The sequence below is a fragment of the Gymnoscopelus braueri genome, assembly GCF_963280865.1.
Source record: "Gymnoscopelus braueri genome assembly, chromosome: 3".
Classification (NCBI taxonomy): Eukaryota; Metazoa; Chordata; class Actinopteri; order Myctophiformes; family Myctophidae; genus Gymnoscopelus; species Gymnoscopelus braueri.
In genome coordinates this window covers 46,829,947-46,857,719 of record NC_137612.1, presented here as the reverse complement: position 1 = coordinate 46,857,719, position 27,773 = coordinate 46,829,947, and the positions used below count along the sequence as shown (strand labels likewise).

Genomic DNA, 27,773 nt, shown 5'->3' with positions numbered 1-27,773 from the left:
ATTGACTACATTTTTTAAATGATTTTATTTAAAAAGAAAAATCCTTTCTCTCACACTAATGCCACTGTGCCAGTGTGATCACCCTCCCCTGTGCCTAAGGTTGCCTCCCCACCTTGCTCTATGCCAGTGGTTCCCAAACTTTTTAGCTTGAGACACAAGAGCTAAATTTGATGTCTCCCAGTGACCCAAAGTAGTGAAAATAGCAGATCTACAAGCTCACACATGTCGACACGTGTTTTCGAATTTATGGAATTTCTTAGATTTTTGGCATTTGTTTATGAAATTATTTAGAAAAATGACAGCATTTTTTTTTAATTCATGAAAAATTTTGACCCATAAAAATGGACCCGCGACCCACAAATGGGTCCCGAACCACTTTTTGGGAAACAGCGCTCTATGCTGTGTGCGCGCGCGAAAATAACCGATCTGCAAGCTCACACCGCGTCACATCACAACGCGCTGTGATCTTATAGATTGGCTATTCTCTGTGCCTATCAGGTTTCACCGAACATCTTTCCGACCAATCACAAAACCGCAAAGGAAGGAATTACGTCATGCTTTCTTAGCTCGGACACCGCCCTTTTCCTTTTCGGAAAAAAAAAAAAAACCTCCTCAGCTATTTTTTTTATGGCTGCCGTTCCTGTGTTTTTAGCGATTAGCTTGTTGCTATTTGCTAACCGCCCGTTTTTTCCACGATTCCACTCTTTTTCCAACACACCGCCGTCGCTTAACGTCCAGGCTGTGAGCACGAGCTACCGCGAGGCGTTTTAAAGGTAATGTTTGAACAATGGCAACGATGTGAAAATGTGACCGTTGTGTGACGACGGTCCCGTCTGGCCGCTAATAATGGCGGCGTCGAGCTACTCGTCGTTCTACGAAGGCAAAGGGTGTAGTTTAGCTGCTAATGGCTCCGTGTAGCGCTGACGTCTATCGACGCGGGTACTCGCGTCGTGCCAGTGACACTGTTACACAAAACTTGAGACAAAAGCTCATCCATCCTATATGAGCCAGCATACTTTTCCAACGTCGCCCGTGCCAAGATTGCAAAGACAACTTTGTTGTTTTGAAATGTGAAAGTTGCGTTAGGTTTAGCTGTAGCTGTTTACTGTTATGAGGGTTAACCTAGCACGGGCAGGCGTTAGCTTGGTGTTCAAACTAGAAGCTACCGCCGTTATAACTCGGCGGTTATGCTTAAAGAAAGAAAAGACCATTTGGGGTGTACAGTAATGCAGTGATCTGCGAGAAACGAAATCTTTGACAACATGTGAGGTGCTTTTTGAATGAGGTCACTATCGGCCTGGTAATTATTGTTTCTAGAATCCGAGCCAAGGCAGCTATTAGATCATGTCTTTGCCGTAGATGGCTCTGCCAAGGGAGTTGAACCAAAGAGGAAGTAACTGATCTAGTGACTATTAACCAGGTTATTTAGTAAGACAAAGATTTAACATAAGCTAACCTTTCATTGCCTGCTGTTGGATCTAAGCCTAGTAACATGTGTTTATATGAGTCCCATTGCCGCCTGTTGTGAGATAAGTCCACAAACTGTAGCGGAAAGTAGCATCATTCTACACGCAGGCGCCCCTATTGTATCTTGTCCTAAAGTGGGGGTTATTGCGACATATTACCACTGATTTATTTGTCCCTAGTGACGATGGAAGAAATGCAGCAGGCCAGCAATGGCACTGAGTCACAGGCCTTCACCATCCCCACCACCCTAACAGCCTCTCACATCACACAGATAGCCCAGCAGGTATAAGACTAAACGTGTATTCATACTATTTCAGAAGCAGTGAAAGTGTGTGTGTGAGAGAGATCCATCATTTTATTATTTCTATTGTATTATTCATTCTCATCATACAGTGCCAAGAAAATCTTTTAAAATTTGATGGTGATTTGCAGTTCAATGTAGACATATTCATGAGATGGTGGGTGGAATGCTGCACCATGAAGCGCAGTGATTTAAAAAGAAGGAAAATAAATAAAAATAAAGTGGTTATAATGAGTTGCTCATCAGAGTGAAAATGAAGAAGGAAGACACTGGAGCAAGCTCGGACAATTAAAGCCTTTTTATTAAAAGGGTGCAGGCATACAACGTGATAACGTTTCAGTGTCAATACATCTTCATCAGGTCACCTTCTTCATACTTACCAGTCCTGAGATGCACCAGATCAGCCTGAATTTGGGTAGAGGCGCGGTGGAACCCTCTTTGTTGAATTGTGAATAAAGTTGGAAACTAAAGCGCTTTATATGTTTACCTACTTCAAAAGCAACAACCACTCTCACCTTAATTGATAAGGCTAAAAAGGCAGTATCCAAACTCTGCCATCTCAGCTGGCCAAGTGGCAACGTGACAGGTTTTAGGGCTAAAGTGTGCTGTCTTTGTAGCATCCTGTGTGTTCAGCGTGCTGGGATACCTACGCTTGCTTATCGCTCGGGCAGAGCTCAAGGCCACACTGCCAGCCTTGGTGTCAAGTGATTTAATACAAATCGGGGGGGAAAAAAACATATGGTATGAAGCGTTAGCTTGATATATCCGTCTGGGAACTGGGAATATACAGAATTGAAGTTCTGCGCACAAAGCATCTTTTTCGGTACACGGCTGTACCAAACGAATGCTCTGTACTGAAATGGTTTGGTATGAACATGAACTCTAGTATAAGGCAATGTCTCAAACTTTCTTGTTTCAGGCCAATATATGGCAAAGAGTACAATGTTTTAAACAATATTATTGATTACTCTAAAACAAATGGGGTAAAATTAATATAATTGATTTGGTGGAAATATGCTTTTTTGATTTACATACAAACATGATAATAATAAACCGTGCCAACATTTTATCAGCCTTGAGGAACAACTACAATACTACAATCAAAGTTGCTTGATCTTTATTAACTTCATAGTTACTTAGAACTGAGTATTATATTACAGATGATGGAGAATAAATGTTCAGCACACTGCAGTGACTGCACAAAACTAATTAATTATGGAATTGGAAATGGCAGCTGTACATATTGAAACTGTTAATGTTCCTGGACGTAATATATTGATAAATACTCCCAAATCCATCAAGTGCAGGTGATCTTAATTCACACACCAATATGTCCACCCATTTATTAAACTTCATGAACCCTCCTTTACTATACATTTCATGATATCCCATTTCCTTCTACAACATTGATGTTTCTCCTCATGACACCACTTACCCTTTGAGTAGCTAAGTAAACAAGTTCAAGTAAAAAAACACTGAATTTCAAATTGTGCCTGTATATTTGTAGATGTCACTGGGCGGTTCTCCTGTGACAGTGGTGCAGCTTCCAGGGGGTCAATTTCAACTTCAGGCAGGGGTGATCCAGTCTGCCCAGTCCTCAGTTATCCAGCAGGTGCAGAGTGCCGTACAGGTGAGACAAACCTCCACTCGGATATGAGCTAATCTCATTGGCCCGATATTCCCACAGCTGAGCCTTAAACAGTAAAATAAGTGCGTTCCTACCGTAAGATAAAATATATTTCTAGTCTCTTGAATCGCTCCACTTGGTTTGTCAAGCTGGTCAGCGTTGGTGGAGGGAACCAAATGTTGCCTCAGTTGGAGCTGTCTGGGAACGCACCTTGAGAGTGTAAGAATGTAACCAAATGCCATTTGATGACATTACACTCAGATTTGCAAATGGATAAATGAACACATGGGATTTTACTGTGTAATGTTAATATTTACATTGTGAATTTGTCTTTCATGTAGAGCCAAGGTTCAGACAGTGACGATTCACAGGACTCCACCGACAGTGGATCCGCAGCCCAAAAGACACGAGAAATACTGGCCAGACGACCCTCCTACAGGTACACCCTTAAATCAGTGAATAAGAAACACTGGCCAGACGACCCTCCTAAAGGTACACCTTTAAATCAGTGAATAAGTAAATACATTCTGGCCAGACGACCCTCCTACAGGTACATCAGTGAATAAGTAAATACATTCTGGCCAGACGACCCTCCTACAGGTACATCAGTGAATAAGTAAATACATTCTGGCCAGACGACCCTCCTACAGGTACATCAGTGAATAAGTAAATACATTCTGGCCAGACGACCCTCCTACAGGTACATCAGTGAATAAGGAAATGCATCGAAGCTTGTATTGGTCAAAGGTTCATCTTGTGTAAGGCTTCTTCATCGCAGCAGTAATAATTGTAATAAAAAGGGAATAAATTATAGCAAATTAACGTATACAACATACTGTATAATATACATAGTGTATTAGTCGTGCGCAACTCTCCCTTATAAAATGATACAAGACGTATCTGATACATGGGTTATGATTCAGGGACAATACTTTTTAATACAGAACGATTTGGTGTGATATTCGTGTATAGAACGATTCGGTGTGATCTGATACAATTTGATGCGATACAATGCAACCTAATAGTTTTTAAATTTCCATTATAAATGTAAGTTTAGATAAGTGGTGAATACAAAAGTGGTGAATTCTATAGAAAAGTTGGATTATCTAGTAAACACTGTACAGTATATTCAATGTATACGATCAGTGCACAGCAAATGGTGTCTGTATCCAGTACATACTGTCAGAAGACAATGACAGTTAACAGTGTACCAGAAGTCACAGAAAAGAGCTAGTGATATCATTACATTTAAAAGCAGACTGTTGAGCATAATTTATACTCTATTGTAAAAAAATACAGATCTACAAGCTAACAAAGGGCTGCAATGCGATAGGTTGTTAGCTTGTAGATCTGTTGTTTTTTTTTGCAAAGTAGCACCGTTATACTATAAATTAGGCTACAATGCACTGTTGTGTTGAGTGAATGGGGCGTTAAGGGTTTCTTGTTTACAAACATTACTGGGTGCATGCATTCAGGGGGCAAAACCACTATGACTGAAACGTGCACAGCTGAGACTAATCAGCTTTGTGTGATTAGAGTCAGCTAGAGTAGCAAGCTGCATTGCATTATGTGACCTCACACCTCAGGTACAAGTCTTGTCTGGAAAAGTAACCATAGATTCCCTGTTCCCCACATCTTCCAAACTTTAGATTTGTTGGTGTGCTCTGCACTGTAAACAGTCTGTGTTGTTTGTTTACCTCGCAGCACAAGCTATAAATGAGAGGCGGTCCTAATTATTTTGACAGCAGTAACTTGTAAAAGTTTAGATAAGTAATTCTTCCTCAGCAGGCTAGTTTATACTTGAGTAGAATTATCTGCAAAGCTTCAGTGAACCGATAATAAATAAAAACAATTTTACCGTACCATCGTCCAATTCATGGTACATTTGGATCGATCCAGGGGACTGCATCGATGTCAAAATTGATTACCGATTCATATCGGTTGATCTTTACACTACCTACAGCAAACAACAGCAACATAAATCCAAGGACACATGCTCCCATAATATTGTAAACATATTATGTTTACATCAGATTTTACATCTCTCCTGCTGTTTTACCATTTATCTTGCAGGAAGATCCTTAATGAACTTTCGGGAGAGGAAGTGACGTCAAACAGTGAAGGCAATGATGGCAACACCATCTCCACAGTGACCATGACCATGCCCACCACCACGCAAATCTACCAGACCAGCAGCGGCCAGTATAGTAAGAGCCTCTCCTTTTCACACTCTGTCCGCTAGCACGCGATTTGCGGTTTGTTACAGCGTGTCTCTGAACAGTGTTTGCCTGTATGGCCCCGCCCGCCCGTATTGTATGTATGCCCCCAAATTTTGCCCAAATATGAAGATGACTGATGTCATCATCAATGGGATCTCAGTCAACCCACCCTATGTTTAGGGCGTGGCACTGTAAGGGGTTAGCTGTCAAATACCAGTCTAAGATGTCAGTACTGTGACATCAGGCATCTCTGTATTTGGGCAAAGTTTCAGTTTCAACAATAAATATTACTACAGGTTTAAGCTTACCGGTAATTCCACAAAATAGATGGTGTGAAACCAAAGACAAGAACATCTCTTTTCTACAATAGCACTTTCCCTGAAGTGATCTGCATCCTAAATGCTTCACCGGTTGTATGCATTTGTAATAATAAGACATAATAATAGATAATAAATTAACTTATTTGTAGCATGGACAGATAAAAGAAGCAATATGGCAGAAACTGAACCTATCAAATATATCAGCAGTCATTTCAGATCCGGCATGCTCAGTAGAGCTCCAGAATATTTTTTACACTGGTAGCACTGGTTTAGTCCTGTTGCTTTAACTGAGACAGGGTTGAGACCTTGCAGATGTACAAGTAAACGACGTGTAGCATCGACTTGCATATGTGTTTGTAGATGTGTTTTTTCATAGTTTTTTGGCACGCAACTCCGTACTATGGAGTGTGTGTTGTGCTGTATCCTCCCACACAACCTGTGCTGTGATGTATGTAGCAAACGTGCATGTGATTCAACTGCATTCAAAAACATTATTAGACAATTGATATATTAGTCTTGTGTACACCTTTGATTTTGAACCTGCAGGTTTCCCAGTAACTATTTTCTTATTATTTTCTTTCACTCAAGTCACAACACATATAATGAAAAAATCACACCCTGTGTGAAGTGGGCGGTGTCTTGCTAGCTAATCACAATACTGAATGGAGTCAACCAATCATGTACAAAAAATAAATACATTTATTGAAACACTCTTTATGATGGACGGAACCATAACTTGAAAAAAACCAAATTTTGGTTTTTTTCAAGTTATGGTTTCTTATATAGGGCTATGCACATGTGTCATGTGACACTGGCCAATCACAGTCCTGAATAGACTGTGATTGGCCAATCACAGCGCAGGATAATTGTACAAATTTCCTGGGCCCAGATCACAGCGCAAGATATTTGTACATTTTTCCAAATCTCACTTATAGGGGCGGTTTCACCGCCCAAAAAAGGGAACCTGACCTTGAGGTTTCAATGTCTATGACAGCATGTGTCCATGACTTCATGTCCTGTGTGTACACTTTGCTTACACTCACAGCAAGGGTACTACTGTGTGTTCCCACCACATGGGTCAAATTCTATTTTGTGAGCTAGATCGTTTTGATAACCATCCACTTTTCTGTTCTAGTTACCATAGCCCCTAATGGCACCATCCAGTTGGCCAATCCAGGGGGTGAGGGCATTCAGGGTCTTCAGGCTCTCGCCATGACACAAACTGCTGCCCAGCAAGGCCCTACCATCCTGCAGTATGCCCAGACGTCTGATGGACAACAGATACTTGTGCCTAGTAACCAGGTGGTTGTACAAGGTGAGGCATCAGGTGACACTGAACACACACACACACACACAAACTGTACCTCTGGCATCAGAGCTACGAATGCACATAAACATGTCATTTTTGGTGTGGCATACCGATTGAGGTGGCTTTCAAACTTTGTTATAGTTCCCCTCACACTCATGCCCAGACTGTCACCGCCCTTAGGTGCAGGAGGAGAGATGCAGACATACCAGATACGCACGACCACCGCCAGCTCCATGCCTCAGACTGTAGTCATGTCCTCTCCTGTCGGACTCTCTCAGGGAAAGAGTGACGACCCTACCATGAAGAGGGAAATCAGGCTGGCAAAAAACAGGTATGAAAAAATAGATGACAGCTGCTCTGCTTGGCAAGGACCCCTCTCTGCCTCCCATGTACGTATGTATTGAGGGAAGATGGAAGTTACACTTTAGGCAGAGCTATCAGTACCACAGCGAAGGGCTACCTGTTGTGTAATACTTAAAAAGTATTACATTTTTACAGAGTTTTGTGTCCAACGTTTTCAGTTTTCCAATCAAAATTAAATCCAACCAGATACTTTGGTGGAATAAGAGTTCTAATGCAGTTTCTTAGGCATCAGTATAATTTTGGGATCGTTATGATTTTATGAAGTCAAATTAATTTGATCAACACATGTCTATACGTACATGAGTTATTGATAATTGTTTAGTCACTAAATTGAAGACATTTTACTCTTGAACCCATACACAAGATTTAACAATAAAGACCACCTTAAACCTCCTAAATAGTAACAAGAATAGAACTACTGTAAACAATACCTGATGCATTATGAAGTGCATTTTGTTTTGTTTTCAATCAGGGCCCTATTTTTTTTATGTTAACAGATTCAGCACTCAACAATTTGTCTTTCCAAATTGTTTTGCAATGCTTTAACAGAGACCCACTCCCTTTTAATCTACAGTTAACATTTTGTTCACATTTGTTTGATGCCGGAACCACTGTATATTAGTGTACTGATTCCCGGACTTGATTTTTGTTTTCCCCAGAGAGGCAGCACGTCAATGTCGTCATAAGAAGAAGGGTTATGTTAAATGTCTGGAAAACCGTGTGGCTGTTCTAGAAAACCAGAACAAGACCCTGATCGAAGAGCTCAAAACGTTAAAGGACCTTTACTGCGTTTAAATAAAACAGGATAGCCTAGTTGAGGAGAGTTGAAGACTTGCTATGGCAACAGCAAGTCTTTCCTAGCTGCCATCAGTTAATAGATTCAGCACTCAACAAGACAACAATTTGTCTTTCCAAATAGTTTGCAATGCTCTAACTGAGAGCCACTCCCTTTTAATCTACAGTTAACAATTTGTTAATATTTGTTTGATGTACTGTATATTAAGCCCAGTCCACACCAATGATTCGCAACGCAACTACTTACAACCATTAGCCCCAAATGGCACTAGTACCGGTGCAATTTCTTGCAACTGGTTGCAAGTTGCGACTAGTTGCATTGGTGTGGAGCTGGCCTTTAGTGTACTGATTCCCGGATTTGATTTTTGTTTTCCCAGAGTGGCAGCCCGTGAATGTCGTCTGAAGAAAAAGGATTATGTTAAATGTCTGGAAAACCGTGTGGGTGTTCTAGAAAACCAGAACAAGACCCTGATTGAAGAGCTCAAAACATTAAAGGACCTTTACTGTGTTAAAACAGGATAGGCTAGTTGAGGAGAGTTGAAGACTTGCTATGGCAACAGCAAGTCTTTCCTAGTTGCTGCCATCAGTTATGTTAATAGATTCAGCACTCAACAAGACAACAATTTGTCTTTACAAATAGTTTGCAATGCTCTAACAGAGAGCCACTCCCTTCTATTCTGCAGTTAACAATTTGTTAATATTAGTTTGATGCACTGTATATTAAGCCAAGTCGAGTCCACACCAATGATTTGCTACGCAACTAGTTGCAACTGCAACTACTTGCAACCAGTATCCCCAAATGGCACCGGTACCGCTGCAATTTCTTGCGACTAGTTGCATTGGTGTGGAGCTGGCCTTTAGTGTACCGTACTGATTCCCGGATTTGATTTTTGTTTTCCCAGAGTGGCAGCCCGTGATTGTCGTCTGAAGAAAAAGGATTATATTAAATGTCTGGAAAACCGTGTGGGTGTTCTAGAAAACCAGAACAAGACCCTGATCGAAGAGCTCAAAACATTAAAGGACCTTTACTGTGTTAAAACAGGATAGGCTAGTTGAGGAGAGTTGAAGACTTGCTATGGCAACAGCAAGTCTTTCCTAGTTGCTGCCATCAGTTATGTTAATAGATTCAGCACTCAACAAGACAACAATTTGTCTTTACAAATAGTTTGCAATGCTCTAACAGAGAGCCACTCCCTTCTATTCTGCAGTTAACAATTTGTTAATATTTGTTTGATGCACTGTATATTAAGCCAAGTCGAGTCCACACCAATGATTTGCTACGCAACTAGTTGCAACTGCAACTACTTGCAACCAGTATCCCCAAATGGCACCGGTACCGCTGCAATTTCTTGCGACTAGTTGCATTGGTGTGGAGCTGGCCTTTAGTGTACTGATTCCCAGATTTGATTTTTGTTTTCCCAGAGAGGCAGCCCGTGATTGTCGTCTGAAGAAAAAGGATTATATTAAATGTCTGGAAAACCGTGTGGGTGTTCTAGAAAACCAGAACAAGACCCTGATCGAAGAGCTCAAAACATTAAAGGACCTTTACTGTGTTAAAACAGGATAGGCTAGTTGAGGAGAGGTGAAGACTTGCTATGGCAACAGCCCAGCTCTGCCATTTGGACATTGTAGGGTTATCTGGGAACACGTTTCATTTCAGATGTGGCTGTGATCCTACATGTTTTTTTAAATGATATTTGATAAAGACAAAATATGTCATTGAAACATAACCCATTTTAAACTACAAAAAGAAAACAAATGTATTTTTCGCCCAATGTTTTTTCATGCTAGTAGATTTGGTAATGCTATCATCCTCTGTTTATATTTGTGTATATTTTGAGTACACAGAAATATTGAATTGTGAGTTTTTATTGATATTGAATTTCTAATTGTTCTTGTTTTTGCTTGTTAGAACTGGCCTGTTTTCTTTACTTTGTGTTGGCTGTAGGAATCTTTTTTCTTCTTTAAACATCTGCAGACGTCTGATTGTAAGATTACTGCAAAGAAGTGATTCCTTTTTCGTATGTGAACCAGCAATTCCCAACTCCCTTATTCCCCTATAAGGAAATGTTACAATTGTCATTCCTTATTTTTGTGCAACGGGATAAAAAGGGTATTAGATTGATGTCATTGTGTATGGCTAATTTGGCTGTTACTTGGCTGTTACTCAGACAATCAGGGAAAAAAAGCACAATGTCCAGGTAATATTTATTTTGTACATCTTTTGGGAAGGGATGGGGCTGAAGAGCAAACAAAGAATAACAAATGTTCCTGATTATGTAACTAAATAAATATATTTTTAATCTATTTTACTTTAATTTATTTAGATGAAAACAGATAAAATGGTCTCATATCACCAAACTGTCTGGAAAGCAGGCTGTGACTCTTTTGGCTTCCTGGGGGTAAAATTTTATATCAAAAGGTAATTAGAATTACTAATCTGATGGAGGCAATAGTGATTAACCAGAAACATTATTAATTTCCCACAAAAAAAAAAAATATTTCTTAATTATAACTTTTTGTATAGCTTTGTGTAATGGTAAACTGTAAATTTTAATTCAGAGTGTTTTGTATTGATAGATTGAATACTTAATTAACAGTTTGCAAAAAAGGTACAGTGGTACAGCTGAAAGGATAACCCAAACAAGCCAAGGGCTTATTTCCATTGAGGTGCTGTGTATTCAATTCATGAGACATTTAAAGACAAACAACAATATACAATTATATGCAAAACATACGAGTAGTAATAAAAAAGAGAAATCTGTACAGTAAACGGTAGTGGTGTAAGTAATAGTAATGTGAAGTGAATAGGAAAATGTCATTCTAAATGAATGGGAAGGCAACCTATCAATATCTTGACAGTACTTAACCTGTTGCTAACGATGAGCTTCACAATGGATGTTTCCAAATTCACTTAATGGCATATCCCATGATGTGTGGCTTTATAGTGATAGTGACCCCTGGGGCCTCAAAGTGCCTGAGGTGAAGTTCTGAAAAACAAGCTGCCTCCAGATCCTCCCATGTTGTTCTGGTTACAGTACAGCCATCCCCAAGATAGTACCATATGGGTTGGAGAACATGCTGGAAGAAGTATGTCCAAGAGGAAGGTTCTGAAACAACATGCTCCATAAAGTAGAAAGCTCCACCCTATAGGGTGGAACAGGTTATTCAATGTTATTGTTGTGGCTGAAGTAACAGTCAATTAATATATAATATAGATACACATTCATATTAAATAATACTCTAGACTGAGCTCTGATTTCAGTGGTAGAAAGTAACTATGTCTTAAGTACTGTACTTGAGTATAATTTTGAGGTATTTGTACTTTACTTGAGTATTTCCAATTTCTAATCCTTTTACTTCTACTCCACTACATCTCAAGAGGCAAATATTGTACTTTTACTCCACTACAGTTATTTGAAAACTTTAGTTACTAGTGACTGTATATCTAGATTATTACAAAACATACAGTAACCACTTCAGCCCTATGTACATCTACAATGCAATGCATTGTGAGCTTGTAGATCTGCTATTTTCACAAGTAATGAGTACTTTTACTTTTGGTGATTTTTAAGTACATTTTGATGCCAACACTTTTGTTGTATATTTACTCAAGTAAATTTTTCATTCCAGACTTTTACTTGTAACAGAGTGTTTCTACATTGCAGTGTTGGTACTTTTAAAGTGAGCACTTTTTCCACCACTGTCTGATTTATCCCATCTCACCGTTTTGAGAATGCGTCTCGCCTCCTCAAGGACTCGTTTCACGTTGCTGACTGAACACAGGACCAAGGTGCAGACAACGACGTCAACAGACTCGTCCCTCACTTCCTTCATGTCTTCTCCAGACACGACCAGAAACCGCTCATAAGTCAAATGCTTACTCGCTTCCATGCTCATCTGAAGGTATCTCTCAAAGTGCGGGTTAGGGTCGGTGCAGATCACCGTACAGCCATCTGGGTAGAACTTGAAATTTGCTCCGCTACCGCAGCCGATCTCAAGAAGGCGAAGTGTACCGTCGGGTCCGGTAAATTTATGAAGATTTCTGAAAAGGTCTCTCTTGTTTTCATGCAATTTGTCATTGTATGAAAATGTTATATTATAGGCAAATAATGGAAACAAACGTTTGTAAAAAGCGTACAAACCCACGATCTCCATGATCTGAAAGGGCAAAGATATCACTAAACAAATTATTCTGCAAAAATGCAAGAGACACGACATTTTCCTTATTTATCTGAGCCAATCTCGCTGTGCAGTCATAGTTATTGTGCAGTCTTTACTGAAATAGAGGTTAACTCTGTAAGCTGAGACAGGTTGAGAAGATCATGAGATTAAATCAACTAGTGAGCCTCATTTTGTGTTCCATTTTCTCCTCATGGTGGCGCAATTGGTACAGAAAACAACCACTACACGTGGGTCAGATCTATCAGCAATGCATGGTCCCAATCTATCACTGCGACGCATTTCCTTTCCACTGTGCGTTCAAATGATTATGAAATAAATGAGAAGACCACCAACTTAATGATCCATTAATTTATTGACAGAAATGTAAAGAACTCAAAATGCAACACCTCTATTTAAGCTTAAATTAGTGGTTCCTCTGCTCTCCATATATATGTATTAGAAATGTTTTAAGGATAAAAAAATATTTTAGCACACTAGAACATTCCAGCTCTTAAATAAGGCTACTCTTTGGACTCTTCACAACCTTTTCATTTTGGCAGTAGGGACAAAGTACATTGTAGGCCTATATCCACAGAGCTGGGTCATAACTCTAATCCATCCCTTTTCATTTTGGCAGTATAGGGACAAAGTACATAGCAGGCCTATCCACAGAGCTGGGTCATAACTCTAATCCATCTCTTTTCATTTTGGCAGTAAGGAGTATAGGGACAAAGTACATCACAGAGGAGCTGGGTCACAACTCTAGTCCATGGTAGTGATAAATCCCCCATATTTGGCATGAATCGTGCCTCTACAATCTGGTTTACATAATGTAATCTAGGCAGTGCATATTCTTAAAACAAACTACATGTAGTTCCAGCTACCCCACTTTTTACTGTAATTATCCTGATTGGGTCAGGATGTGAGGACAACACTTGATCTACAAATATGATATATCTAGTGGCAACTTAAACAAGTTAAGCAAATATAGAGCCGTGGGGAGAATAAATATCTCATGTTGTCAGGACATATTTGCTTGGTTTATGATAAAAATAATATTACTGAAAAGCTGAATATATTTTAGAATTATCTAATTGATTGACCACTCTTTTGAAAAACAGCATTGCAGCAGGAGGGAATCTTCTAGTTCCCAAAGTCTGCACATTTCAACTAAGTACTAATTGTCAAGATTTTGATGACAACTCTATACTGGCATTTGTCTGTTAAATGTTACATATAGCATTAACACAATTGCATAGGCCCTACATACTGTATCTAGGCCTACTAGAAAAATGCAATGAAGATTGTCCTCACCAAAAACAAGCAAAGTGAATACAGGATTTCATAGTCTATAACAATCAACGGTCACTTGACCATGTTGATTATTACACCTGACCTTATAGTGTCATAATGGTAAAAATGTCGAGTTTATTTACTCTTGTGTTGATCTAGAACCACATAGCAAGCCCCAAGATCATTCATACACATAAGATCATTACTCTGAGGAGTAATAGAAAGGTGTCTTGCATGTATGGTTAACACTGTGATCCATTCTATGGAAATATTACAGCTAGCTATTACAAAAAAGAAGTAAGCATTGTGCAATGTGCATAGTGCAATTATACTGATGTTGCTATTCACCTAAACATCCTTTGCCAAACCTATTTGACAGCATATCCCACAATATGTGGTTGTATCATGAAGGTGAGTGGTGCATCAATGTGTCGAAGATTGAGTTGGGAGAATCCAGCTGACTCCAGATCCTTCCATGTTGTCCTGGTGACCTCGCATCCATCACCAAAGTAGTACCACATGGGTTGGAGAACATGCTGGAAGAAGTATGTCCACGTTGATGGGTCTGCGACAACATGCTCCATGAAGTAGAAGGCACCACCCTGTAGGGCAACAAACATTGGGTCTACCGATTAAAATTTCAAAGAGATTCATCCAGACGTTCACAATTTTTTTGATAGTTAATGTATCAGAGTGCAGTACACCTCCCAACCAATAGGGTCGCGTAGTTGAAAGCATATGGAGAAAATTCTGAGGGAATGGCCACTGATCGGATTAAAATGTTTTTTATTGAACAATACGGAAGATACGGGTACTTAGACCCGGGAGTTTTAACTCGTTACATCCATGGCCGTGGGGTCAGCACTTTATATTTGAAATCTGAACGTTTATGTAGATGCACGAGTTGTAAATGTAGAAATGTCAAAAACCAGGAAAAGTAGCGCCATGACGCTTGTGACAGACGAGCGTCACGTGTGAACCATGGCAACTAGATGAGTGGGGTGACCATATTCAGTCCCTAAAACCAGGACCCTTAAATCAATGTGCACGTTCGTGCGCCCATTCATGCACGCACCACGTTTGTTCATGTTTTATGATTGGGTTAGGTGTTTGCATGAAAAGAACGCGATAAGCGCCTATGCAACCACTGAAAACAACTAGGCTATTATCATTGTAATTCTTTCGTTGTTAAGTTGTAATTACTTACAGGCCTCAGTACACGATGCGCTTCTTGCAGAGTTCGTGGTATGTCATCGACAGAACACAGCACAAGTGTGCAGACAACGGCGTCCACGGATTCACTCTCAATAATCCCCAGGTCTTCTCCAGACGCGATCGCGAACCTCTCGAACGCCAGATGATCGTTGTCCGCCAGGCTCTTTGACAAGTACTTTTGGAAGTGGGGGTTCGGGTCGGTGCAGATCACCTTGCATCCCGACGGGTAGTACTTAAAATTCGCCCCGGTGCCGCAGCCAATTTCCAAAACACTGAGGGCTTCGCCGGATCTCTTGAACTCTGACAGATTGCTAAAGAGATCCTTCTTTTTGTCGTGCATCTTCTTGTTGTATCCCAGAGACATTTTGAACAAAATAAATGGGAAAACTCGCCTGTATACGTTACCGTACAAGCCGACCGCTCTGAGCAGGTGCAAGGGTATAGTTAGCACCTTGAAAAAGAATGTCAAACAATTCATTAGAAGCGCCATTTTTGCGGTCTGTTATCGCCGTCTGGGGGACTTCACCAAAACAGGGACACGATTGGTGAATCCAATGGGCGTGTTCCGATCTATAGTGACGTGACCTGTTGTTGACGTCGCCTTATGATTATACTGCTCAAGTTCAACTTTGGTGAAAGTCTAGTCTACCATAATGTCTACCTCTACCACATATTGTTTTCAGACTGCACACAAGTTGACACAACTGAAAACGGTGTCTTTGCTTGGGAAATAGTGGAATAATTAGATAAATGGATGGATGGATGGATAGGTGGCTGCATGGCAGTGGTGTAAAGTAACTAAGTACATTTACTCAAGTACTGTACTTAAAGGGCAAGACCACTTTGGTAGAGGTTTGGGTTGTGTAGTTACCTTGCCATGATGTAACTCCAAAGGTGGACAAGAAATCAAAAATAATTGCTCCATTGATTAGAAATTGATAATTCAAAATATGCTCCTCATTGACTTACATTGTACGGTAAAACAGCTCTCAAACAAAGTCACTCTTTTAGCACGTAAATGAACGCAAACAAAGTTGATTCAGACAATATAGAACATCACCAAACCCAGTACTGTTTTTTTTTTAAATAAAAATGTTAACTTCCTGTTGATTTTGCTATTTTATTAAGAAGAAAACCTGAACTGGATTCGCGGATCCGGATCTTAAAATAGTAAAATCAGCAGGAAGTTAGCATTTTTATTTAAAAAAAAAATTGTACCGGGTTTGGTGATGTTCTATATTGTCTGAATCAGCTTTGTTCGTGTTCGTTTACGTGCTTAAAGAGCGACTTTGAGAGCTGTTTTACCGTACAATCTAAGTCAATGAGGAGCAAATTTTGAATTATCAATTTCTAATCAATGGAGCAATTATTTTTGATTTCTTGTCCACCAAATTTTAAATTCTGGACTTTTACTCGTGACAGAGTTTCTACATTGGAGTATAGAGCACCGAAGTCCTGACGTCACTCGTTCATCCCCAGGTTTGCGGAAGTAATTTCTCTATGGAGAATAACATTGGGTCATCTTAGAATCGTCTCATATAAGAATTGTGGTCCAAAAATAAACACCGCGTGTCGGCGTTATTGTCAGGGAGGAGGTTCTGTATAGTTTATGATAGTCAGTCACTTATATTTGATACAGTCTGTTTCTGGCGAAAATGTAACTAATTTGGCGGAAGTAACATTAGCGTTTTCTCACCGTCAGTTGATGCTTCATATCCATAAGAGTCAACCCGCCGTGGTCATTTGTTTATTTTTGGAACACAGTTCTTATTTGACGCGATATTAAATACGTCTATGGGATTCAGAACGGGGGTGGAAAACTGCGAACCAGGTAGACAAACAAAGGATGTGTAAATGACGTCAGACTTCGGCGGTCTATTGATACTTTTACTTAAGTAAAACAATGGAGTCCTTTTCCCACTACTGCACACAGGTTCCTTGTTAGACCTACTACTTGTTAGGCAATACACTATACTCCCCATGACAAAAATGTTGCTGTACTGTTACTGTATGTTGCCTGAAGACCTCACCACACTCTTAGAATGCAATTTTTGCTATTTATTTTATCCAGTCATGCATTTATCCAAACTACAGCCAAATTAAGTCCTTAAAAGGATCCCTGGCTAATAAGCCAAATATTCCTTTACATTATAATTGTCTTATAACTAAATTGTAAAATTAAAAACACCTTAAATATTGTATTTATTTTAGTGGTGCAAAAGTAATTGTAAGAGCTGACTCCGGAGACATTGTGGAGCAGTAACTTGTAATGTAGGCTATTCAAGAAATTGAAATAAACTAATAAAGCTACTTTTTGCCAGACCCAGGGGGTCAGGCCTACTTGAGGCTTTGTCTGTCCCTCTTTCGTCCATATATGGACAAAAGAGGGACTGTCCCTCTTTCGTCCCTATTTTGTCCCTCTTTTGTCCATATATGGACAAAAGAGGGACTGTCCACACGTCATGCGAAGTCCGGCCATTCAGATTTCAACCACTAGGGGTCTGGCAGTACCAGGTCTCCTGGTTCTTGTTACATTTACGCACCCAGCAATATACAGCCTAGGTACTTTCGCACAAAAATGGGTCTGTGACTAAAGGGAAAAGTGGGTGTGGCTGATTTTCTGCCAAGGAGTAGTATTTGTGCAAAACAAATGCTTGCAATTGATACAGAGTCATGAAAAAAAACCTAGTTTGTCCCCTCACAAGCTAAGGCAGCATTATACATTTTCAAATGTTCCTGCATAAGGTAGTAACTTTAAGCAGCTGTCACAGGTTCACTTAGGGGAGTTGAATTTCAATGTGTTTAAATGAGTTACTAGACACCTTTATAACACATTGATGAAGAAATGTCTTGGTAAGAAATGTGTTCCAGGTTGCTTGCAATATCCCCGGACTATAAATGAGAATATTCACAATATGAGTTTCAATTAGTGTCCTCACATTTGATCTCAAATCAGAATATGGCACTGGATTCCCCATATATGAAAACCAATCAAAGCCAAATTCAATCTACCTTGTTTAGTCATGTTTTTAATATATTTCAGCATAGTGGTATAGCTGCCATCTTTAAATTATCAATTTTGAGGCATTTAAGCAGCTATTTTTTTTGCTGGGCATACAACATATTTGGATTCAGCACTGCTTAAAGCCACACAACCTTTCTTTTCTACCCTGGATTTGAACCTGGGTCTCCTGCGCAAGTTCTGAAATGTGTACCACTTACCTAATAGAGCCTACCTGCTTGCTCAGGGGATAAATTACATTTTCATGTCAAATCAGAATCAGTTTCTAAATGCCTCAATCGGTCATCTTTGACATATCTCTGACTTAAAGGTGTAGTTCACCCCAAAAATTACTTATTTTCTATCAATTACATACCCCATGTCATGAAGGCTTGAATTCAAAGATTTTTTTGCGACAAAAACAAAAAATCTCCATGAATTCAAGGCTTCATGGGGTGTGTAATTGATAGAAAATAAGTAATATTTGGGCGAACTACTCCTTTACTACTCATATCTGGCAGAGGTTTCAGACGGTTCCATTCACTTCCATAATAAAATGTAATGCATGGAAGTACTTCCTTGGCCTACTGGCAGCATGTACAAAGAATTTGTGTGTCGGTTTACAAGATTATCCCCAGACAACACACACACTCCTCTATATTGTCTCGCCTACAGAGCCACACCATATATATAAAAATAATTGGGAGTGCCTGGTAGCTCAATCACAGGCTCCTTGTGAAGTGAGATGACCCGGGTTTGAATCCTGTGTGCCATCGGCTTCCTATCTCTCTACATACTGTGGTAGAAAATGCAAAAAAAGAAAAGAAAATGCTTCTGGTGGTCAGACAATGTGGCTGTATGGTTAGTGCACTGACCACATTGCAAGTGGTCAGTGCACTGTCGTCTCTCTACTCTCCTATCTGAATAAAAGAGAAAATTAAAAGATATCAAAAAAAGAAAATAAATTGTCTAGCAGTCACTTGTTGGACACCATGAAAGTCAGTGGGCAGGACTGCTGTCCATAACTCTCTTTTAGGGTAAAAAAAAAGATGAAGGAAAACCCTTTTGGGGTGTTTGCCAGTGTAAATCACCTTCCAGGCACAATTTCCGTCCTGAAGTGCTTTTTCGCATGGGTGCATTGCGACTTTGACAGCAGCTTCTGCCGTTCGATTGGCCTTGGGATGCCTTGGTGAGGAAGTGATTTATTCACAACAACTCCCACGCCACAGCAAATCCCTCCCTCACTGCCATCTCTCCATTGTCCTTCTTATCCACAACAATCACACCCCACCCCCTCCCTTCCTCCGGTTGCTCCTTCCTTCACCGTTACCAGTCCAGTTCAGAATGATATGGCCCTTATTGTTAGTCATCGTCATTCTGTTGTAAAAGGAAGTTTGCAGCCATGTTCTCGTTCTTTTCACAAGCAAAGTAGGCTTGTATAACCATTCCCTCTGGAAATCCGAGGGCTTTTAGCCTCTCAATGGCTTCTTTCTCCTGGTGTGTTACTTGGATATAGTTCATATTATTTCCGCTGGGGGCATCACCTGCACCGTCCCCACCTCTGCTGCTCTCTTGTACCCCCTCTGGATTTGGCTCGTTTAACATTTGGATGAATTGTTCCTGATGGTTATTGATCTCATGAAGGAGCTCTGGGTTCTCTCTACTTATCTCATGCAGCAGACCTGGAAGAATGTTGGGATTCTGCTGGATTAGCGTTCTTATCATCTGGAACTGGGGTTGGCTGGCCAGGTAGCTCAGGGGGTTGCCTCCACCGTCACTTTGTGAAGAGCCGGTAGTTGAGGGAACACTCATAGCGGCGGCGCCTGTGGGAACAGGCAGCATTCCTCCTATTTGAGGGGCCACTGGGTCAGCCTCTTCTGTACCGCGGTCCTCCTCCGTGCTTGGGATGCCCGTCATCAGATACTCCACAGCTCTGTCTGGATTGTTGTAACTGGCTCTGAGAGCGGCCACCACCTGCTCTCTCTCATACCCCCCTAACAGCATCAGCTCATTCACTGTGGCTTCATAAGAGGGGCCTGTCACAAGGGCTGAAATTGCTTCATCAAATAAATTTGCGTTTGTTACAGTTTCACAGGTACTTGTAGTGGTTGAAGTTGACTTGTCCTCATTAGGTGCGCCTTCTAGCGGGGTGTCGGAGCCCAATGCAGAGGTAGCTGGGGCTGTGGGAGCTGTAGTGATAGGAGCTGAGGCGGCAGGAGCTGGGGTTGGTTTAGGCTTTGCCACCATAACCACAACAAAGCTCTTCTCATCTATATTGTACTCTTTGAGAGTTCTGTCATCACACAGGATTTTACCTGCACATATCAGTTTCTGTGCATCAGCTGGATATTCCTTCCCCTTCGCATGTTCAATCTTTTCTTTCAATGTCTTCACGGTCTCCTCTGAATCTATGTCTATGTTAAACCTTTGTTGTGAAAGTGTTCTTAAGGTAAGCTGCATTTTGGCCATAGTTATTTCACCCTGTCTCGGGCTACACTTTCTACAAGTTTGGTTACTTTCACTGAGTAATTATAAACTGACAACTTTGTTTTCACTCACCTGACTTAAATATGGCTGTAGGCTAGAGATCTTATTCGTCACTACTTATTGATTACATATGCATATATCCATATATGGTGCTTTGGTCTAGTTCAGTGGTTATCAAACCTTCTGAGACCAGGGTACCGCAATACATAATTCTTTCATCCATGACACCCCTAAATTACTTTATCGCTTTTCACTCTAGCCTCAGCTCTACGGGCAGGGCATTCAAAAGCGTGGGTGTCCCCGGACGACGAAAGCCCGATCGCCCCGGGTGACGAGGTGAGACGTGGGGACTTACCCGAGGATCTAAGCCAGCGCCCAGATTCATAGGGTGGCAGCAAGTCTTTAATGTAGCTGGAGGCCAGTCCCTGCCGGACGTTAAAAGTTATCAGTAAAATCGTAAAATCTATTCTGAAGCTATCAGTGAAGTGCAGCTAGGATGGGTGTAATGTCATCAAGTTTCTTAGTGTTGGTTAGTAGTCTGGCGGCTGAATTCTGTACCAGTTGGAGGCGGGAAATAGCTTTTTTACAGAGGCCAGAGTAAGGAGTTACAGAAGTCCAAACGTGATGAAATGAAGCTGTGAATTACCTTTTCAAGGTCTGCTGATGAAAAAAGGATTTAATTCTGGCTATGTTCCGTAGCTGGAAATAACATGTCTGAACGACTCGTGTGACTTGAGGACTGAATGAGAGGTCTGAATCAAAAAGCACACCCAGGTTGCGGCCTGTATGCGTGACATTGGACGATAAGCTACTATGCTCTGACTGGAAGGAAAGTGTGGAGTTATGGGCACAGACGGGACAACGGGTACTCTGACAAAGCCCCGACACTATGACTCAGACAACAGTTGGATTGGCGGGTGTGAGGGCGGACCGAACCTCTAGTATAAAATAATTGTATAACTGATATTAGAAAGTATTTTGTGGCACCCTAGGGTTCCACGGTAACAACTTTGTGAAGCCCTGGTCTAGTTGCAAGCTAGACCTAGCTGCACGCTGCAAGCTGCAAGCTAGACCAGGGTCAATCCACTGCGTCCATTTCTCTGTGTCGATAATAAAATATTGGCTCTTTAGCTACCAGTGTGTGCGGCCACCTTTTTGTCTCTTGAAGACTAATATCCCATCCTGACAAGCACTTGGAATTGTAGGAATTTTGTTCCACAAATAAATATTGTGAAAATAACTGATCTACATGCACACTGTGTGCATGTAGATCAGCTATTTGCCAGACCCAGGGGGTCGGCCTACATGAGGCTTTGTCGGTCTGTCCCTCTTTTCCTCCCGATCAACGTTTTTCCTCCCGGTCTGTCCCTCTTTTCCTCCCTGTCCCTCTTTTTGATTGGCCAAGCTTAGCGTGACGTAGTGCTCTGATCTTCAGATTTCAACCACCAGGGGTCTGGCAGTGCTCCGAGGAGCACTTTTTCTAGTTTTCATAATTTCTCTTTCTTAGGTAATATTTGACAATTTGGCCAATTCTTTTAATAGTATAGTTTCTTCATTACGTTTGATGCAGTAATGGTCAAAAGTCATTCATGTGCATATAACCGGTTTACACGTATACTTGTATGTTGGTTTGTTTCCAGATTGTGCTGTTGCTATTATGCAACTTTAGGAAGAAACTGATTCTCTTACAATCTTACAATATATTCGTGAAATCTCTGTCTATCTGCCTGAGGTTCACGTATCTCGAAAACCATCCTTCCGATTGACTTTGTCCAGAACTGCTATGGTCATATAAGGTCAAGCGCATAAACGGGACCGACCGACCGACTTCAAACGTGTGGCAAGTCAGTCAGATCACCAGATCGATAAAAACGCAAATCCCTATATGGAGTACCCCGATGTCATCAACATGATGTCATAATACTGATGTCATAGACTGGCCTGGACTCCATATTTGGGCATTATGGTAAAATACAGTATTATGGTTGCCTACAGTAAACAAAAAAACGAAACACATCGGTTTCAAAGGGCATGATGCCCATTGGGAAAACATGCCCCATCTGTCTGCCTGCATCCCCTTTCTGCCCATATATTGAGGTCACTGGAGGCGGCAGTGGCCGGATGGAAAACCGTGAGGTTCCCAGTTCGATCCCGGGTCCCCCCAGAGTTAGTGTCGAAGTGTCCTTCAGCAAGACGCTGAACCCCTAATTGCTCCCTATGAGCAGGTTGGTGCCTTGCATGGTTTCCTCCGCCATCGGTGTATGAATGGGTGAATGTAATGCACAATCTATGTAAAGCGTTAAATAACCCATTAAGACCTGACCTCAGTCAAGTTATATATATACGTATGTGAAAAGAAGGTGTTAGCCTACTGGCGGTGTGCACAAGAAATCTTGCACTGATCGGTCCAGCCGTAAGATTAGCTCTAAAACACAGACACACACATTTTGTGCTAGCCTCCTAGAGGATAAAAAAATTACAATCTAGCTTTGTCACTTGTTTTGTCAGACACCATGACATCATTTGTTGGACAGAACTGCTGTCCATACACTCTGTTGGGAAAAAAAAAAAAGATATTGCATACTTGCTTTTTCGATTTTGACAATTTTCGTCTTCCAATCCATTGGCCTTGGGATGCTTTTGTGAGGAAGTGATATGTTCAAACTTCCACTCTTCAGCAGTGGAGCAGTGGAGCAGTGGTCCTGCATTCTGGTTGGTGAAAAGCCACAGTCACCATGAGCTTTGCTGTCCTTTGCTGACCCTCTGTGCTTTCTCTTGAGAATTTTCTCAATGTTCCCCAGCAGGGGTTTGAATCCTCCGCAGTCTGACTTGGACGGGTGTTGCACAATTAGAACACAACTGGTCATGGTCATGAGAGGGAGTGGGTGGGGAAGATGATACATCTCTGTCACTGCACTTGTAAAAAAAAAGGAGCGTATTGTTCAGTTCATAGTGCGTGATAAAACCTGATAAAGGCTCGTATCGAACGGTTCAATGAATATGTGTATCGTTACACCCCTAATATACAGAGTACACACACACGCATATATATACAGTATATATAAACATCTTTTTTAGAAAAAATAGCTAACTCGCTCTCCTGCTTCTGCTAATATCGGCTCTAAGGAACTGCGAGTTCTGCGGAGAGTGGTGTGGTAGGCCGATCGGACCACTAGGAGCCCTTACGACAGTAGGTGCTTGGGGAGGGCTAAGAGGATCATGAGGGGTAAAGAGCACCTCCGTAACGGATTGTTCATGATGATGCAGACTGGTAGGCACAAGATGAAATAAAAAGGAAAACAAAAAGCAAAATAAAACGGTACGCTTGCATTCATCTGTATAACTATGCATGTTTTATCTCATACGGTATTTTCCACAAATGTACATGGATGAGTTTACTGATGTATAACAGTTTTGTGTTACTGCAGATACTGCATATGTACGAACTATACTTGAAACATAGGCAGAAATTACAACTAATAGTCTGTGATGCTCCAGCTCTTCATTCCTGGTATCTATTTGAGTCCTGATCCTGAGATGCACCGTCCGGATCTGCCGCTAATTGTTTGACACGCGGTGGAACTCCTTCTCTTGTAGGCAGAAATTACTTTGACGTTTAATGTTTGTATTTTATTGTCTCCGCCAGGCCGGAAGGCCAAAGGCTGGAAACTGTCTTCGCTCCTGTCCGTCCATCCGTGTGTGTGTGTGTGTGTGTGTGTGTGTGTGTGTGTGTGTGTGTGTGTGTGTTCGTCCATCCGTGTGTCTGTGAACAGCACCGGGTGGACCGATCGGCTTGAAACTTTGCAGGTACACTCTCAATAGGCCAAGGAAGAAACTCTGCCCCCTAAAAAAAAAGGATTTCCCCCTGGATTATTTGGGGAGTTGTCATGACCCATGGGTCATGACAACTCCCCAAATAGGCCAGTTTCTTCAAAAACACACGTTTTGCCAGATTTTGTCTGAAACTCACACAAATAAGTGCATATTATCTATGTTCATGTGATCAAGATGTATCTGTCAGAAATTTCTGATTCAATTTCAATTGTCTACGATTGGCTTTCAAAGGTTGTGGGAGGGGCCTGTTTTGCACAAAATGACACAAATCATGAACGTAGCGTCCGATTGCCGTGAAACTTCTTAGCATGCACTCCCAGTAGGCACAAAACACAATTTTTGATACCTCTACAAATATTGTCAGCAATCTCCGATACACATCATCTCTGGAGTCGTGTGATCTAAATGTATTGGTCAGATTTATCATGTTCCATTTGGCTATGACTGACTTCCAAAGTTTGCAGGCCCTGGCTGGGCAACCCAGCCTGGCGGAGACCTGCGCTCTTCTGCACTTTTCTAGTTCTACTATAGCCCCTTTTTGTATATTTTGTTTGATTTCATACAGTACTGTAATATTATTATAATTGTATTAATGGCTATGGATGCAGGAAGCTATCTTAAGCACAAACCACAGTAACTAGTGAGAGCTCAACATAATCAAACATAAGGCTAGTTGTCCACTTAGCTAGATTGAAACTTGTAGTAACATATTTAGCATTATCATCCATTATGCTATGTGGGCAAGCGTTAGCAGGTCTACTCTGTACACTTCTTTCAAAGGGATCTAAAAATGAAAAACTATGGAGCGCATCCTCATCTTCATCCTCATCTAACAGGGGTGTTGGTCTGGAACACGCTTCCTTGGAGCAGCTTTAATGATGTTGTCCACTCTGAGAATCATCTCGGCACCCTCAGCAGCGCTCAGCAAGACTTGTCTCTTCACCTGGAATGACTCAGTGATTCCCATCTGACACATGTCCCCTATGGTCCCCTGAGACATGTCAAGTCCAAATGTATTCTTGTTCTCCTGGTGAGCCGCTCTGAGCTGAGAGATCAGGTCAGCACTGTCATAACCTGCATTGTCTGCTATTATGATGGGCAGCATCATCAGAGCCTTTGCAAAAGACTCCATAGCGACAGCCTCCTTTCCTGGAGTCCGAATGGCCAGATCAGTTACCGCCTTAGCCATCAGCATCTCAGAACAACCTCCTCCATACACAGTGCGCGTTTCTTTAACAGTCTGAGTGAGAACACACAGTGCATCATGTAGAGACCTCTCTGCCTCATCCAGGATCTGCTGAGTGGCTCCACGCAGCACAATGGTGCAAGCTTCACCCATGGCAACTCCGGAGAAGTGGATGAGAGTGTCTTCCCCAATCATCACCTCCTCAATCAGTTTACAGTGTCCCAGTTTAACCAGTTCAGGATGTTCAAACGTACTGGTGATCTCGCCTCCGGTAACCAGAGCCAGTCTCTCGACACCAGAGAAGTCTGCTTGTTCAATGGCCATCACTCCAGCCTGAGCAAACAACTGCTCTGGATAGTTATAGATCAACTGTCTGTTGATGAAACAGTTGATTCCATGTTTCAGGATACGTTCAACTTTCTCCTTCATCTTTTCTTTCTCAGCTTGTTCAATCTCTGCGACCTTTGCTGTGGAGTCAACTCTCACCCTGGAACTAAAGATCTTAATCTTGTCCGCATCCATGCTAGTGTTAGCAATCAAGATGTTAGCATTCTCCATTCTTTTGGGCTGATTCACTCCAATTTTCTTATCCAACAGGAAACCCTCATCCAGGTAGGAGTCAGTGAGACTTCCTCCCAACTTTTTAATGATGTGTATGGCATCCAGGTTCCCAGACCCCCTCAGTCTGAGCACAGCATCCACAGCCAGCTGAGAGAAATAATCCTTGTGATGAGTCAGTAGCTTAGAGGACAGAGTTGTCCGTGCTATATTCAACAGATCCACCTGGAACTGGACAGGATCATTTCCATGGTCCACAGCAGCCCCTCTCAGGGCATGTCTTGCGGCCTGAGTTGCTTTTCTCCACCCTGCGATTATCGTCTGAGGATGAATCTTCCTACCGATCAACAGTTCTGCTTCCCTGAGCAGTTCAGCAGCCAACACAGTGACTGAAGTGGTTCCATCTCCAACCTCATCATCCTGAACCTTGGCAATGTCAACAAGGACCCTGGCAGCAGGGTTTTGCACACCGATGGCTTTCAGAATGGTGGCTCCATCATTAGTGACAGTTACATTACCTTCTTTACCTGCTCCTAACAAGATCTTATCCATTCCTTTTGGTCCCAGAGTGCTTTTCACTAGGTCTCCAATAGCAATGGCACCGATGAAAGAAGACAGTCTAGCTGTCTCAGCCTTCTCTTCATCTGCTCCTTGTCTGAATATGTTGACCGGGGCATAGGATATTGATGCCATTGTTTCTGTGAATTATTGACTGAAGAAGTATACACACAGATATTATAAGGACTGGCTGCCAGATTTATATACACATATACATTTATATATAGCATATGTCATGTTGATGACGTATGCCCTCTCATATATGGTGCTTTGCTTTAGCTACTAAAGCAAAGTAGCACCATATATGAAAGACTCTGGACTCTGGTCTGGATCCAGACCTAAACTGAGAGGAATCTGCACCCAGTATGAAAGTACATGTTGATCATCTTATATGTATCTTATATATAACATGTTTCCTTCTTGTATGTATCTGACACATGGATGTTGTATTCAACTCGATCTGAAAGCCCACAGTACAAGTGTGATACAAGTACATAGGTGCAACTGAATATTGTTATACTGAAGCAGGCAAGGAAGACAATGGGGCTTAATGAGTCAATCAATATGCCACAAAGAGGTGGCAACAGGGACAGGACCATTCTCCATCTTCATGTCAAGGACCCCCAAATCGATTTGTATTTGGCCACCGACCCCCATTTTCAAAATTATTCCAGATTCTTTATAGTTTTCCAGATAATAGCCGATCTACCGTACAAGCTCACAACGCATTTTGAATAAGGGTCAATGATGTGACGCTCATTTTTTTGTACGTGATCATGACTTCCCCTGCTGGGATAGACCTGTTCATCTACCCATGACCCACCTGGGTCTATTGTTGGTGAATTTGCCAGTGCTGAGGATGCGCATCTTGCCTGAAACGTGACAATAAGCTCCTGAGCTCCTTGAGGAGATTTTCAACACATTTACTGAAACTTGGTTGGTGTATATAATATATCAAGATGATATGTACGTGTACATACGCTGATGTTCTCTCTTTTTTTGGCTCTTTTATGCACTCTCTCATTTTTAATTTTTTTTACGGTTTCATCATTATTATTGTTGTTATTATCTATGCT

At 41.3% G+C, this 27,773-nt stretch overlaps 5 protein-coding genes across 11 annotated transcripts; 1 reads left to right on the top strand and 4 right to left on the bottom strand.

The window, feature by feature from the left end:
• The first annotated feature begins 601 nt into the window (after nt 1-601).
• Nucleotides 602-10,708, top strand: atf1 (activating transcription factor 1). 6 transcript variants are annotated; one of them, XM_080424422.1, is made up of 8 exons: nt 602-773; nt 1,647-1,750; nt 3,276-3,398; nt 3,737-3,834; nt 5,469-5,602; nt 7,070-7,249; nt 7,424-7,574; nt 9,824-10,708. In XM_080424422.1, the coding sequence occupies exons 2-8, from the start codon at nt 1,652-1,654 to the stop codon at nt 9,966-9,968; spliced, it is 930 nt and encodes a 309-aa protein (XP_080280548.1). In that variant the 5' UTR covers nt 602-773; nt 1,647-1,651; the 3' UTR covers nt 9,969-10,708. The 6 variants fall into 6 exon arrangements, with proteins under 6 accessions (XP_080280548.1, XP_080280546.1, XP_080280547.1 ...); XM_080424420.1 differs by having other exon boundaries at nt 9,304-9,959; XM_080424421.1 differs by lacking the exon at nt 9,824-10,708 and adding an exon at nt 8,779-9,295.
• Nucleotides 10,709-10,854: 146 nt separating this feature from the next.
• LOC308082590 (thiol S-methyltransferase TMT1A-like) lies at nt 10,855-12,559 on the bottom strand (the record flags this gene model as incomplete). Its single annotated transcript, XM_080424426.1, has 2 exons — nt 10,855-11,548; nt 12,128-12,559. The coding sequence occupies 2 exons, from the start codon at nt 12,557-12,559 to the stop codon at nt 11,312-11,314; spliced, it is 669 nt and encodes a 222-aa protein (XP_080280552.1). The 3' UTR covers nt 10,855-11,311.
• A 360-nt stretch (nt 12,560-12,919) lies between these two features.
• Nucleotides 12,920-15,575, bottom strand: LOC308082698 (thiol S-methyltransferase TMT1A-like). Of its 2 annotated transcripts, XR_013932947.1 has the most exons (3): nt 15,066-15,575; nt 13,308-14,460; nt 12,920-13,148 (listed from the first exon to the last, which is right to left on the bottom strand). XR_013932947.1 is itself a non-coding variant. In XM_080424656.1 (2 exons), the coding sequence occupies exons 1-2, from the start codon at nt 15,561-15,563 to the stop codon at nt 14,227-14,229; spliced, it is 732 nt and encodes a 243-aa protein (XP_080280782.1). In that variant the 5' UTR covers nt 15,564-15,575; the 3' UTR covers nt 12,920-14,226. The 2 variants fall into 2 exon arrangements, 1 of the variants encoding a protein (XP_080280782.1); XM_080424656.1 differs by having other exon boundaries at nt 12,920-14,460.
• Nucleotides 15,576-19,436: 3,861 nt separating this feature from the next.
• On the bottom strand, nt 19,437-20,534 carry LOC308082292 (UV excision repair protein RAD23 homolog B-like; the record flags this gene model as incomplete). The annotated part of the gene is made up of 1 exon (XM_080424001.1): nt 19,437-20,534. One exon carries the CDS (start codon nt 20,532-20,534, stop codon nt 19,437-19,439), a length of 1,098 nt encoding a protein of 365 aa, XP_080280127.1.
• A 4,678-nt stretch (nt 20,535-25,212) lies between these two features.
• LOC308082216 (T-complex protein 1 subunit beta-like) lies at nt 25,213-26,832 on the bottom strand (the record flags this gene model as incomplete). The annotated part of the gene is made up of 1 exon (XM_080423894.1): nt 25,213-26,832. The coding sequence occupies one exon, from the start codon at nt 26,830-26,832 to the stop codon at nt 25,225-25,227; it is 1,608 nt and encodes a 535-aa protein (XP_080280020.1). The 3' UTR covers nt 25,213-25,224.
• Nucleotides 26,833-27,773: the final 941 nt, after the last annotated feature.